The sequence below is a fragment of the Doryrhamphus excisus genome, linkage group LG1, assembly GCF_037039965.1.
Source record: "Doryrhamphus excisus strain RoL-2023G ecotype Guam linkage group LG1, RoL_Dexc_Guam_v1.1, whole genome shotgun sequence".
Classification (NCBI taxonomy): domain Eukaryota; kingdom Metazoa; phylum Chordata; class Actinopteri; order Syngnathiformes; family Syngnathidae; genus Doryrhamphus; species Doryrhamphus excisus.
The window spans coordinates 9815026-9827262 of record NC_136357.1 but is presented as its reverse complement, the minus strand read 5'-3'; the positions used below and the strand labels follow the sequence as shown (position 1 = coordinate 9827262).

The 12237-nt window shown below is 39.7% G+C and overlaps 2 protein-coding genes across 3 annotated transcripts; both read right to left on the bottom strand.

Moving 5' to 3' along the window:
* Positions 1-952: 952 nt before the first annotated feature.
* Positions 953-5383, bottom strand: calub (calumenin b). 2 transcript variants are annotated; one of them, XM_058076436.2, is made up of 7 exons: positions 5240-5383; positions 4114-4368; positions 2975-3168; positions 2738-2904; positions 2597-2657; positions 2143-2342; positions 953-2034 (listed from the first exon to the last, which is right to left on the bottom strand). In XM_058076436.2, the coding sequence occupies exons 1-7, from the start codon at positions 5368-5370 to the stop codon at positions 1930-1932; spliced, it is 1113 nt and encodes a 370-aa protein (XP_057932419.2). In that variant the 5' UTR covers positions 5371-5383; the 3' UTR covers positions 953-1929. The 2 variants fall into 2 exon arrangements, with proteins under 2 accessions (XP_057932419.2, XP_057932420.2); XM_058076437.2 differs by lacking the exon at positions 5240-5383 and adding an exon at positions 4750-4768.
* Positions 5384-5761: 378 nt separating this feature from the next.
* On the bottom strand, positions 5762-7194 carry gtf3c6 (general transcription factor IIIC, polypeptide 6, alpha). The gene is made up of 6 exons (XM_058076438.2): positions 7044-7194; positions 6713-6793; positions 6577-6640; positions 6385-6429; positions 6196-6303; positions 5762-5958 (listed from the first exon to the last, which is right to left on the bottom strand). The coding sequence occupies exons 1-6, from the start codon at positions 7065-7067 to the stop codon at positions 5924-5926; spliced, it is 357 nt and encodes a 118-aa protein (XP_057932421.2). The 5' UTR covers positions 7068-7194; the 3' UTR covers positions 5762-5923.
* Positions 7195-12237: the final 5043 nt, after the last annotated feature.

Below are 12237 nucleotides of genomic sequence, written 5' to 3'. Positions count from 1 at the left end.
TTGAATACTGTTGGAATAGACAGACAAGCATAAAAACAATTAACTGTTGGAAAAACAATAAAATACTTAAAAGTATTCTCCTTGGGTCCTTTGTTTAAAGGGGACCTATTATGCTCATTCTTCAGCCCTTTATATTGAGTTGTGGACTCCTATAGAGCAGCTACACATGATAACCAGCACAGAAAGCTTTCTAGAGCTTCCAGAATCTGCACTTATGCCAGCAGTATTTCCAAAATGGTCTCTTTTAATTTCCACCCACAGCCCACCTCCAGACATGCCCACTGAGGTAGGGGTGGTGTGTGTTTCAGTGGGGGATGGGGCCTACAGCTATTGCTCGCAGTCAGCACACTGTGACATCACAAAGAGCCAGTGTTCAGAGCTATCCTTAACTTCTTTCAAGGGCTCACTTTCAAATGTGCAGACCTTATTGTCTGAAACTTTGGCATTGTGTAACACAAGAATACAACAATCATAGGTCAGAAAAGTGGAAAAAGCATAACAGGTCCCCTTTAAATAAGTTTTGAATTTGTGGATAAACATGTATTGTTCCATATGCAACATGTTACAAAGTAATGGTCCACTATTCAGCTGTGTAATTGTCCCAAACAGACCCTTTAAAAAAAAAGATATTGAACAGGTTTCGGTTGACAAATTTCTGCAATTTTGGTCCCACAGCAATGACAAATTGCATAAAGGTTATTCAAAACACATAACATCACATATGATAGTGCTAATAGTAAATCGCAAACACATCTAATGTAAACTCCATTACAGTGTAAACGGCTGGAGTGAGTCTTACTGTTTTGAATGAGAGTCCACGTCTCACAACTTCTGTTGAACGTTCTTTTTAACATTGCATGTTGAGACAGGTGCTTTTTTCACAATAAATGCCACAAAAAGCTAACGTAAATATAAAGTGGTCTCTACTCTTACAGGGCAAAACAAGGCAGCAGACATTTGTGGCTAATTTTATTTTCATTAAGATGTTCTCAATCACAAAAACTTGAACTAATCTTCAGCTCAGTTTGCAGACAATTTAACATATTTACAGTAAAGTCTGTTTTTTCCTGCAGTGAGGCATAAATGGATGTGCTTTATACAAAATAAAAAATTATAAACAGTGGTTCTAAATGGTGTTAGTGATAATATAAGCATAGCAATATTTTATAGAGCTGTGTGTGTGTGTGCCTGTGATTGGCTGGCGATCAGTCCAGGGTGTACCCCGCCTCTCGCCCGAAGACAGCTGGGAGGCTCCAGCACCCCCGCGACCCTCGTGAGGAAAAAGCGGTAGAAAATGAATGAATGAATGAATGTGTGTGTGTGTGTGTGTGTCATAGAAAACGGCTTCTTTAAGTGAATTTAGCATGGCACACAAATCACAAAAGCATAATACAAAAAATTCTCGTCAGTCATCAAAAAGACATATACGTATACTGTACACACAAAACACTCTAATTGAGGTGATGAGAGAGCTACAGACACGCGCCTGCGGCTGAACCCTTAAAGTAACTTATAAGGTGTTAACACACCTCAAAACTTAAACATTTTTGTCAAATTTACCATTCAGCCCTTGCACCAAACATTTAGTTTGGATCTGATCACATGACTCCTTGGAAGGGATAATGTCCAGTGCATTGAAAAATGGAACCAAAAAAAATTGCTGTGGCTTATTTACCTGCGTTTTGTTTAACAATTCTCAATTCTTTGTCTCTCATCCGACCTGCACCAGACTAACGTTTTGTGTGTGGAAGCTCAACTGGACCAAGACTTAAGCATGAACATTAATAGTGTGTATCGTGAGACACATTCAACGAATCAAATAAATTATCATCTGTCCACAGCGTTAGATGACCCCATTGTGTTTAAAAAGAGAGAAAAGTCCACTGTCAAAAGAGGTAAAAACAAATAGTCTTTGTGGACGGGTACATTTTAGAACTCGTCATGTCGAGTCAGAGCTTCTCCAAAGTCGGTTGCCTGGCTGCCCACAAACAGATCGTACTTGTCCACAATTTCATTCTTTGTTAGTTGTCCGTCCTGGCAAAAGAAGGGTTAAAAATGAATTGGTATTTGTAGCTAAACATCATACAACAAAACACAGACTGCTTAAGATTGAGCCCTGAGGACCACAGGTACCAAACTTACTTTGTCTGCATCGGACTCATAAACCAGGTGCTTGGCCTCGGCTTCTGCGTGGTCGTAGTCATTAGGCAAAATCCAGTCTCTGGTCTCTTCCTTATCCATCTTGCCATCTTTGTTTTTGTCTCTGAATTCACTGAACTGTTCTCTCTCAGTCTTCACCCACTCGGGTTCTGTGGCATCATTCTCCTGGTTGTACATGTCACCTGAGGTCACAGGAAGGGAAGAACATGTTCAGCTGTTCCTCATGTTGCAGCATTTTAACAGCCTGCTGGACACTTCATATACGGTATCCATTCATCCACTTTCTATGCCGCTTAATCCTCACTCGAGTCGCGGGGTTAAAGGTGCTACCCCCTTTCAACACAAACTACAACAACATCTCAACTGTTTTCGGCCACAAAAATGATACCATTTTGATCAATTTTCTGTTGATAACGTTCTATAAATGGCCCCTTACCAATGTACTCGTCAAGGTCAATTAAACCATCTCCATTCTTGTCAATGTCCTCCATAGTTTCCTACAGGGAGGAAAGGAAGCAGGACAATGTCAAAAAGCAACCGTGGTTATTTGGGGGGGGGGGGTGTATTTATTGCTCACCAACACCACAATGTCCTTCATGTGGTCATACTCCTCAGGGTGAAGGAAGGCTGTGAATTCCTCTTTGTTGGCTTTCATGTCATTGTCCTGGTCGGCCATCTTGAATCTCCTTTCATCACGTGACATCATCTGTCTGTAGCTGAAGCCATCATCAGGCTCGGGGTCATCTGACATCAAATGCATGCAAGTGAGCGTCAGCAGTGTTCAGCCACCTTTAGCTCCCCATGATGTTCTTACCAAGAATGTAGCCATATGTGGCGTTCTTGTACTCTTCCCACGACACCACGTTGTCGCCGTTGAGGTCGTGACTCTTCCACTGTCTATCCACATCCTCGTAAATCCACCTCTTTTGTGCGTGCTTGATCCACTTCTTCATCTCCTCCACAGTCACAAAGCCATCCTTATCTTCGTCTATACGCTCCACTAGCATGCTGCAGACAGAATAAAAAACACTCAGTAGAGCCGACCACGGGCAAACACCTGGATGATGTATGAGGTGGAAACGTCCACCATCTTCTGTGATTCACATTTAAAAAATAATGAAACTGTCAGGAGTCAAATTAAAATGTAATGTCTTCCTTTGCCCGTTGCCTAAGCCGCAACAAATTTACCAGTAGTCATCTGTTCAACTTTGCATGCTTGTGGTATCCTGGCGGACCACGTACTAGTAGTACCTGTTTTCCGTGTCCTATATGAATGAGTTGTGTTAAACTGGCATGCTTGGGGTATCCTGGCAGACCAAATACTAGTAGTACCTGTTTTTCGTGTCCGAGGAGAATGAGTTGTGTTAAACTAACATATAAAAAAAAAACAGCGTTGCCTTCTTGAACATTCAATCAAAGGAGAAAGGTGCATTTTATTTAGAATAGGTGAGCTATTTAATGAAGGCCAAGTTGGAGATATTGGAAATCTTCCCAAAAGAGCTTGAAAGGCCATGCCATCATTAAAGCAGGTGATTGAGGCCGATTATGACGTACTGATTAATCATCATGAATATGTAACCAATATACAGTGTTCCCTTGTTTATCACACGGGGTGGGTTCCCAAAAGGGAATTTCACTGCAATAAGTGAAATATGCCAAGTAGCCAACTGTATTGTTGTACAATTATTAGATATGTTTAAGGCTGTAAAAGCGTCCACCATACACTTATCGGTCACTATATCATATCATACAATATAGGCTTTTTTTCGTCGCCAATATTGGTACCAGCATTGGCCGCAAAAATTCCATATCAACCTAGTTCATCGCCTTAAGCATCCAGTCTGATTATTGTGACGGGAATCTTGGCTTGGCGAAAGCATCCCATATGCAACTTCTGGAAATCTTTCTAGATTCATACACCTGAAATTAATTTTAAAATGGCTTGATACTTACCCAAGTCGCTCCTTGCTCTCCTCTGGCGTAAGTTGATCGAAGGTTTTGGCTTCCTCTTGTCCCAGAAAGGCCTCGTGGTCGTAGTCAAAGTTCTCGGCGTCATCGTGCTCTCGGTTGCTGAGGAGCTCGTCGTGATGAACGCGATCTTTCTTCTCCGTGGGCTTGCTTGTGGCGTAAACCACGCAGAGAGCAAAGCACATGAGAAACGGCCGCAACTCCATCCTGCTCACGTATGCAGATCCTCTCGACTTGGAGCTGTAAATGGTGTATCGTGTTACATTTAGAGTTGACGGCAAGGTCACGCAACACAGCATGTGTTGTAATTTGCAGGCCAATTTTTTTCACTTTGTGTGCTTGATGCAGTTCCCTAGATTGTACTGCAAGTGTGCACAGTAAACGGTTGTTATTGCAAGTGATACCAGAATGATGTAACTTTATAAGGCTAGACATCCAACTATTGCTGACTAGTACACAGTTGCTTCTCAAAAAGTCTTTATCAGTGAAAAGATCTGTTTTAGGTTTCTTACTTCTGAAAGTGAAAGCTGTACATATGATGTCAGTATATTCTGACATCACCGTTTAACTGTTCCATGACATAGATTTGTTATATGCAGCCAAAAACGTCATTACACCTACTTGCTTCTTGCTAACGACGGGTGAGCAAAAATTACACCTGAACACTAATAAAACATTTAAAATGACAAAGGGCTTTAGAAACACTTGCCAAATATAAAAGCAAATCATAGAAAAGCCAAGGAACCTTCTGAGATTTACTCTAGTGTATCTACTCTATCGTCTATTGTAGGACCAACAATTTCCGAGTTCCCATCCATTCATCTTCTACGCCGCTTATCCTCACTGGGGTCGCGGGGCTTAGCTGGAGCCTATCCCAACTGACTTTGGGCGAGAGTCGTTGTATTTCCGAGTTACCGTTATGTGCAATGTTAGGTGCCACATTTGACCGGTAACCCTAGCGTAACGTTACCAACATTTTTAAACAGCCTCTTATTGTATCTAACCCATAAAATTACTTCTTATATTGTACATGCCGATAACAAATGTTAAACGTGGCTTTTAAAGCTAACAAGTTGTATATTGAAGACAATTTTTTTCCAAGAGTACTTACGATGTCTTGAGAGAAGTTCGACGATGTGGCGTTGAACCCACCTCCCGGAAACACACCCATACACTTCCGGTTCTTGATCTTTTACTGGCCAATAGGATCCCAAGGACATGAGTGCGATGGAGCTCACTCATTGGGCCACCTCACTTCATCGGTGATTGGATTGGTTGAAAACCGCCACGTCCGCAAAGGCAACATTTCGTTCATTCATACACTAATTGATTTAACCGTAAGAAAGACCTCTATTACCATAATTACTAGATGTGCATTTCTATGAACTTTTAATTTTAATAGTGAAAACTCTTTCAGACAGCTAATACAACCTTTAAGACGTACAAAAACACGATGTCTGACATTTGTTTTTGCTGAAAAAAGTCACTCTTTCTATGATGTCGGGCAGCATAATTATTAGAATAGTAATATCAACTGGAAGATTCAATAAGAAAAAAAGAATGTGCTCAATGTGCGGACAAGAAGAAAGCATGACTCGCTGTGGGGGTTGAAATAAATTTGTAGTTGAAGAAAATGATTTTAGAGAGGATTTATTCCATGATGATGAAAGTCCAGATAACAAAGGTCATAATAACATTTATATTTCATAATCATCAGCCATTGAGGATGTCCACTGTCAGCCTCAAGCCTGGTCAAATGGGAGGGTTACATCCAGAAGGGCATCTGGCATACAAGCTAAGCCAAATCACTCGATGTCGATGTGGCATCTCCTGACAGGAAAAGACATAAGAGAAACACATAAACAAAAACAGATTAGATAGCACTATATACTGCAGAATTGAGTATCATAGAAAACTGAATTAAAAAAGACAGAACAAATAAAAACATGACCCTAACTGGACTGGTATTAGCTCCAGTACAAATTGTATTATATATACATATTTTATTATGTCTGTCAGAGGTCCAGTTTAGAGTGTAGCACATGTTGAAATATTCTTTAAGTTCACCTGTGTCGGGTGTATTGTCTTTCTTGTCAGTGAGGAAAATGCGTTGCATCATCAGTTTCTTAACAGTGTGACACTTGTACTTGAGCTCTGGGCCACTGTTTCCTTTTCCTGTTGACACACATTCCAAATCTCAATATGAATGTATGACAATAGAGGTGACCCTTGAGAACAGGCGAAGCAACACTTTACCTTTGACTGGCCCCTCCTCGAATAGAATACATGTTCCTAAGGCATCTTTGGAGTGGGAGAGGAAATCACAATTAGTAATAATGTTTGAAAATACAATTTATAGTACAAGTCACCTGCAGCATTGCCAGATTTTGTTTCCGGACATTACTGAGATTTTGCCTACTTTTTAATTTTATTAAAGTTTATTCTTACCTTCATATTCTCCTGCAAACACATACTGGCCCAGTTGCATCATAGGCTGCTCACTGTCGATATCCTGTAATGATAAGTTAAAATGAATCTATTGATGGTTATTGTTTTTATAAAGTGAACAATAGTCAGAACGCACCAGTATTTTGCAGGCAGCCCTAGGTTTGGACAAAATGTCATTATTTATGACTCCAGAAAGCTCGACGACAACAAGCTGCTCCTGCGCACACATACATTACAAAACACGCGATTGTTGTCATCAACACATGGAACTGACAAATTTGAGTCCTTGCATCACATAAAGTGCTCCGATATGCACTTCTTGTCGTCTAAAACAGGACTCTGGAGAACAGAACGTATAGGTATAATACAGGAAGCGTACATACAGTAGATGATGAATTGAGCTAGCATGTTAGCCACACGTTACTAACGTTGCACTTGTTGAAACATATACTGACAAAAGGATATACCTCTTCTTCCCATTCATCGTCCATGTTTATCCTCACAGTATTTGCAATATATTAAACACATGTGCTTTTGTTAACCCTCCCGCCGTCTCTATACCAAAACATGGGGGATTGTTACTTGTACGGTGTCCGGCAGGACACAAATCTAATCCTTCTGTAGCTACAGCATTTGGCCTGTGTGTGTCGCTGTTGCTCACGTTTACTGGCACAGTCCACGAGACGAGAAGTATGGACTGTAATACTGTAGAACAACAACACAAGAGACATCTTTCCTGTCTGTCTGCCTGTCTATCAATATATTTATCCATCTGTCTACTTAGCTATCATTTCTCTTTTTATGGCCCATGTGATTGGATCCAAATATCGAGGCACACTCATCTACATCCGAGTCCTGATGTTATTAATGTTCCGCTGCAGGAGGCCATAGCTGGGTATGATGAGATGAGAGGAGATGAAATGAGACGATACACTTTATTGATCCCCAAGGGGAAATACATCTGTCAAAGGCAGGAGGCAAAAAAATGAAATGAAGCAAACACATCATGGAACATATCCCAACCAATATGTAAAGGACCACACAAACCAAGAGCCCAAATGAAGGGTGGGGCTAAATCATGATCAAACTGTACACTTGTCGTACACAACATTAGGTACACCTGCATATTAAGACGATCCAGTTCAAGAATAGTAACAACACATCGACCTTAAATAGATTGCAACTGGCTCAGGTTCACCACTGCCGAGCATATGTTACCAATAGTATAAGATCTTGTACAAAAAAGTCTATATTTTTCACAATTACAAATTCAATGTTCTTAAAATTATGTGAAAATTATTGTTCAGCTGGAATAAGATGATTGGTTACTCATGCCTGGCTAGTATTCATGTACATGTCTTTAACGTGTATACACACACACACAAAAGCAGTCTCGGAGAAGCGAGCAATAATATGCAGTCATGTTGTTGTTATGATATTATTACATTACTAGCTAAACTTAGCTAAATGGCTATCATTAGCTGACAAACAAACGTAACTAGTAAGTGTGTGCGTGTTACACTTGAAATGCTGGTATACACTCAAGGCAGCTGGGGAACTTGCTGCACACATTCCCTTTAACAAAGATCATATTGTTAGATAGATATTCATTTAACAACATGCAGATTGTTGTGTGTGATCCATAACCACATGTTGTCATACCTGAGAGCTATTTGGTTACCTTATTTAGCAACATTAGCAAGGTAAAAATATTATGAACAGCTCTCAGTGTGATGCAATACACTGCAAACTACCCAACATATTCTTAAATTATGTCTGTGTCAGTCACAAATGAGAATTATTATGCAATTCATTTGTTAAGACAGGATGTAGATACAGGACATTAGATTTTGCAGGTGTAGTATATACATCCATGCATTTGAATGTATTGTTCAGTTTGTCTTCATTTGTGACCTTCATGTATAAAGTGCCATGCGATATCTGCTGTTGTGATTTGGCACTATAGAAATAATGTTGAATTCAATTGAATTGGACATCTCACATTACTGTGCATATCGGTAGAATTCTTATTAAATAAGATCATGAGATTTCAAATGTAATGTGAAATTAGAAACATAATATAATGTGATATGTATACTGGTTTGAAATCACCCCGCCTCTCACCCAAAGACAGCTGGGATAGGCTCCAGCATACTCTAGTGACGATAAGAGGCATAGAAAATGGATTAACATTTTTTTCAGTTGTCTGTGAGGTGGCGGCAAACATTTTTTGGAAAGCAAAATAAATGCGTGCTGGTGACTACATAAACACTTAACTGGATTGAATGTAAATGCAACCCCATACTGATTTTGTGCATTAATATATTACCATGCACCAGCCCTGTTAATCAACATTCATGCTGAAATGAAAAAGCAAAATACTTTGGTTGTCTGCCTCCCATCTGCACAGAGGTCAAAGGTCAGGTTGAACAGAACACCTTCACCTCGAGATCTGGTTTGCATTCATCATCTGGCTCTCACACGTTAGAGGAGCACTCCCCTCTCCCTGAGGCTTCCGTCCCACGGCCGCTGCATGAAAAATGATGCGGTTGTAATAAACACAAGGTATAAAAAATGATCCCATACTGATTTTTACATACAGTAAGTCTTGTTTGGAGTATATAGTTTATGCTTTTAGCAGTAATATAGTGCACTGGAGTTTAATAAATCCAGGTCAATTAGGGTTAAGATATTTACAGATTTAATAACAGGGAAAAAAACTGTGCATAGGCCACAAGGAAATATTTCTAAGCAGTTGTTGAATTAAAACGTTGTTATCAACAAGACAATAAGAGGTGTGAAAATATGTTTATCATTCAACAATGACCACAAATAGGCAGATAACAACACTGCCCGGAGGCTGATGATGCTTGAAAAATACTTGTATAAATGTAAAGCAGGTTGGTGCTGAATGAACCGCGCCCTTGAGGTGAGGGGTAAAAAAAAAACCCATTTTGAATCAGAATCAGGCAAACCAAATTAATGGGGTATATGGCTATCCCCCCCTTCCTTTCACAATCCCCATTCCTGCATGGCCTATCATCTATCTCTGGACCATGGTGGGGTTGTCATGTCGACCGGCCCACAAGTTACTATGACAACAGCTCACCGGGAAGCACTTGCTAGGGAGGTTATTGCCTCCTTGGGGATAAAGGAAGGACAAGGGTTGGCGTATGAGCAAAGACAAAGATTGAATGAAGTGAGAGGTCAACTTGGAGCATACTTGTGTTTGTTAGACTGGAGCTGGGGTTGTCCTACTGAAGCAGGAAGTTCTTTTTACCCCATTCCTGGACAAGACCCAAGTCTCGCTGGTACATGATGTATTACACTGTGTGTACAGGACCGTACCCGGGGGCTAAAAAGGGAGGGAGTGACACGATAGGTCCCACCAATGCATCAGCTGGGTCCCCTGTTTCCTTAACATTTTGTCATATAAATGTCATGAAGACAAGTTTAGAATCGGGGCGCTTTTGGCTCCCCTTCCGCCTGAGGTGGGGTGGATAATTGCCCCATTAGCGCTGACAAGGTAAATTGGTGGAAGGGCTAACAGTATATTATGCTGAAAACAACAACCCCTGGCATTCACCTGAGGGCATGGAGAGTGGTTGTTCGCTACAGTGCAGCCCGTCTGCACAGGCTCCTTGAAGTGTACAAATACCAACATCACTAACATTTTCTAATATCAAAATGAGCATACAAATTCTCAAAGCATATGTTCACGGGAGACATTTATAGGCAAAAACAAAATAAATGAAGGCCACACACTCAGGAGCTCTGGAACATCTGGGTTCAAATCTCTGTTGGGCATCTCCGTGTAGCGTTTGCATTTTCTCCCCATGTATTTTTCAGTAGTCCGGCTTCCTCCCACATTCCAAAAACATGTTAGGTTAACTGGTGACTCCAAATTGTCCATAGGTATGAATGTGAGTGTGAATGGTTGTTTGTCTATATGTGCCCTGTGATTGGCTGGCGACCAGTCCAGGGTGTACCCCGTCTCTCGCTCAAAGACAGCTAGGATAGGCTCCAGCATACCCCCATGACCCTAATGAGGATAAGCAGTAAATGAACTGCAGTACTATAGTCCCAAATTGAGATGTGTGTGTATGCGTGCGTGTGTGTGTGTGTGCGTACTTGCCTACGATTTAGATAATAATAAAATGCAATTGCACATACAAATATAAATGGACATTGTAATTATCTGTGCTGCAATAAATCAAAGGATCATTGCAAAAAATAATAATATTGTGCCACTGAAGCGGAATGTAAACTTTATGATCATTTGATATTTTATGATGGGATTAAAATGCCTGAGTGATTTTTTTTTAGAATGCAAGTTAAAATCAACAGAGCGAATATCGTCATGGTGTTTTTTTTATACTGTATTACATTAGTTAAAATACTTAACCCAAAATGTAATACTTCCAATTATATTTGCAATAATTACATATCAGTACACACACATATAGAAGTCTTCCTTGATATTGGCTGCAACAAATCACATGGTTGTGAGTCCATTTTGACTTATGTTAAAATACTTAGTACATGAGCACAACGTCACTGATGAGAAAACGAATGCATATAAATGGAAAATTAACGTATTGATTATAGACAGGTAAGTCTTCTTCCATTTAACACACGCAATTATAAAACACACCATCATGTTCTCTGGCAGTAAATACATTAAATTGTCTTTTTTTTAAGTGCAACCAGGACAGCAAGAGTAGAAAAAAAACAGCACGTTAACATAAAAACAACAGCAGGTGATTTACGTTTATGATACCTGTCGTCTATACATGGTGGCACGTGCCAGGCACACGATCACTCTTAGCGTTTTAAAATCGTAAAACAATTATTGGATGAACAATAAACGTACGGGTCAAGCAATTGAACACATTTTTAATTGGCCTAGGAATCAATTCTCTAAATACTTAATGGCGTAATAATAATTGAAAAGTGTGTGTGTGGGGGGGGGGGGGGCATAAAAATGTGAGTGTACTGGCAAATCAGCATATCGTATCAATATTCATGTATGACTCATACTGTATTGTGTGTGTTGTGGTGAGACGACAACAACCTTAAACACATTTGTGTAATTGATGTAATTTAGCCATTTTCAATGATGACGTCAACCATTCAGACTTTACTATTAAGTAAATGAAATCATGAAATGTAAAAAAAAAAAAATTAAATACATGCATTTTCATCAACTAAAATGGACGATGGCCAGATTGCACATCGAGCGTTAAAATCACAATAGTATTATCATAACAATGGAGGCGAGGTGCAAGGATGGCCAGGGAAGAAAAAAAAGGTCATTTGTTATGACAGACATATGGATGGACATTCACGCTTAAAATAATACATATTGTTTTACAAAAGCAGAGAACAAAAAAGTTTTAAAGCTATTAGATGGACACTTCAAGCCTCACCTAACATGTGTTGTCCAAAATCAGTCCAGGTTAACGTTTTTGTCCCATTTACTATATAAATGTTTAGATTACAAAGCATTATCACAATAGTGGCATTTTCCAATGCCTTCTATAATTTAGGAAAATAAATATCATATTTTAGTGTTTGTGTAGCTGCAGGTCAGTTCGATAGAATAACGGTAAATATGATATAAAATGTTAACACAATAGAAATAGAAAATATAGTTAGTAG

What these genes read in the sequence shown, in the direction of transcription:
- calub (XM_058076436.2), bottom strand. Translation starts at nt 5,370, where the DNA reads ATGAGTGAGCTCCATCGCACTCATGTCCTTGGGATCCTATTGGCCAGT. An exon ending in TGAAGGACATTGTGGTGTTG is followed by an intron (nt 2,658 to 2,737) that starts GTGAGCAATAAA and finishes TCCTCCCTGTAG; the next exon opens with GAAACTATGGAGGACATTGA. An exon ending in ATGAGTCCGATGCAGACAAA is followed by an intron (nt 2,035 to 2,142) that starts GTAAGTTTGGTA and finishes TTCTTTTGCCAG; the next exon opens with GACGGACAACTAACAAAGAA.
- gtf3c6 (XM_058076438.2), bottom strand. Translation starts at nt 7,067, where the DNA reads ATGGACGATGAATGGGAAGAAGAG. An exon ending in GGGCTGCCTGCAAAATACTG is followed by an intron (nt 6,641 to 6,712) that starts GTGCGTTCTGAC and finishes TTATCATTACAG; the next exon opens with GATATCGACAGTGAGCAGCC. An exon ending in GTTTGCAGGAGAATATGAAG is followed by an intron (nt 6,430 to 6,576) that starts GTAAGAATAAAC and finishes CCCACTCCAAAG; the next exon opens with ATGCCTTAGGAACATGTATT.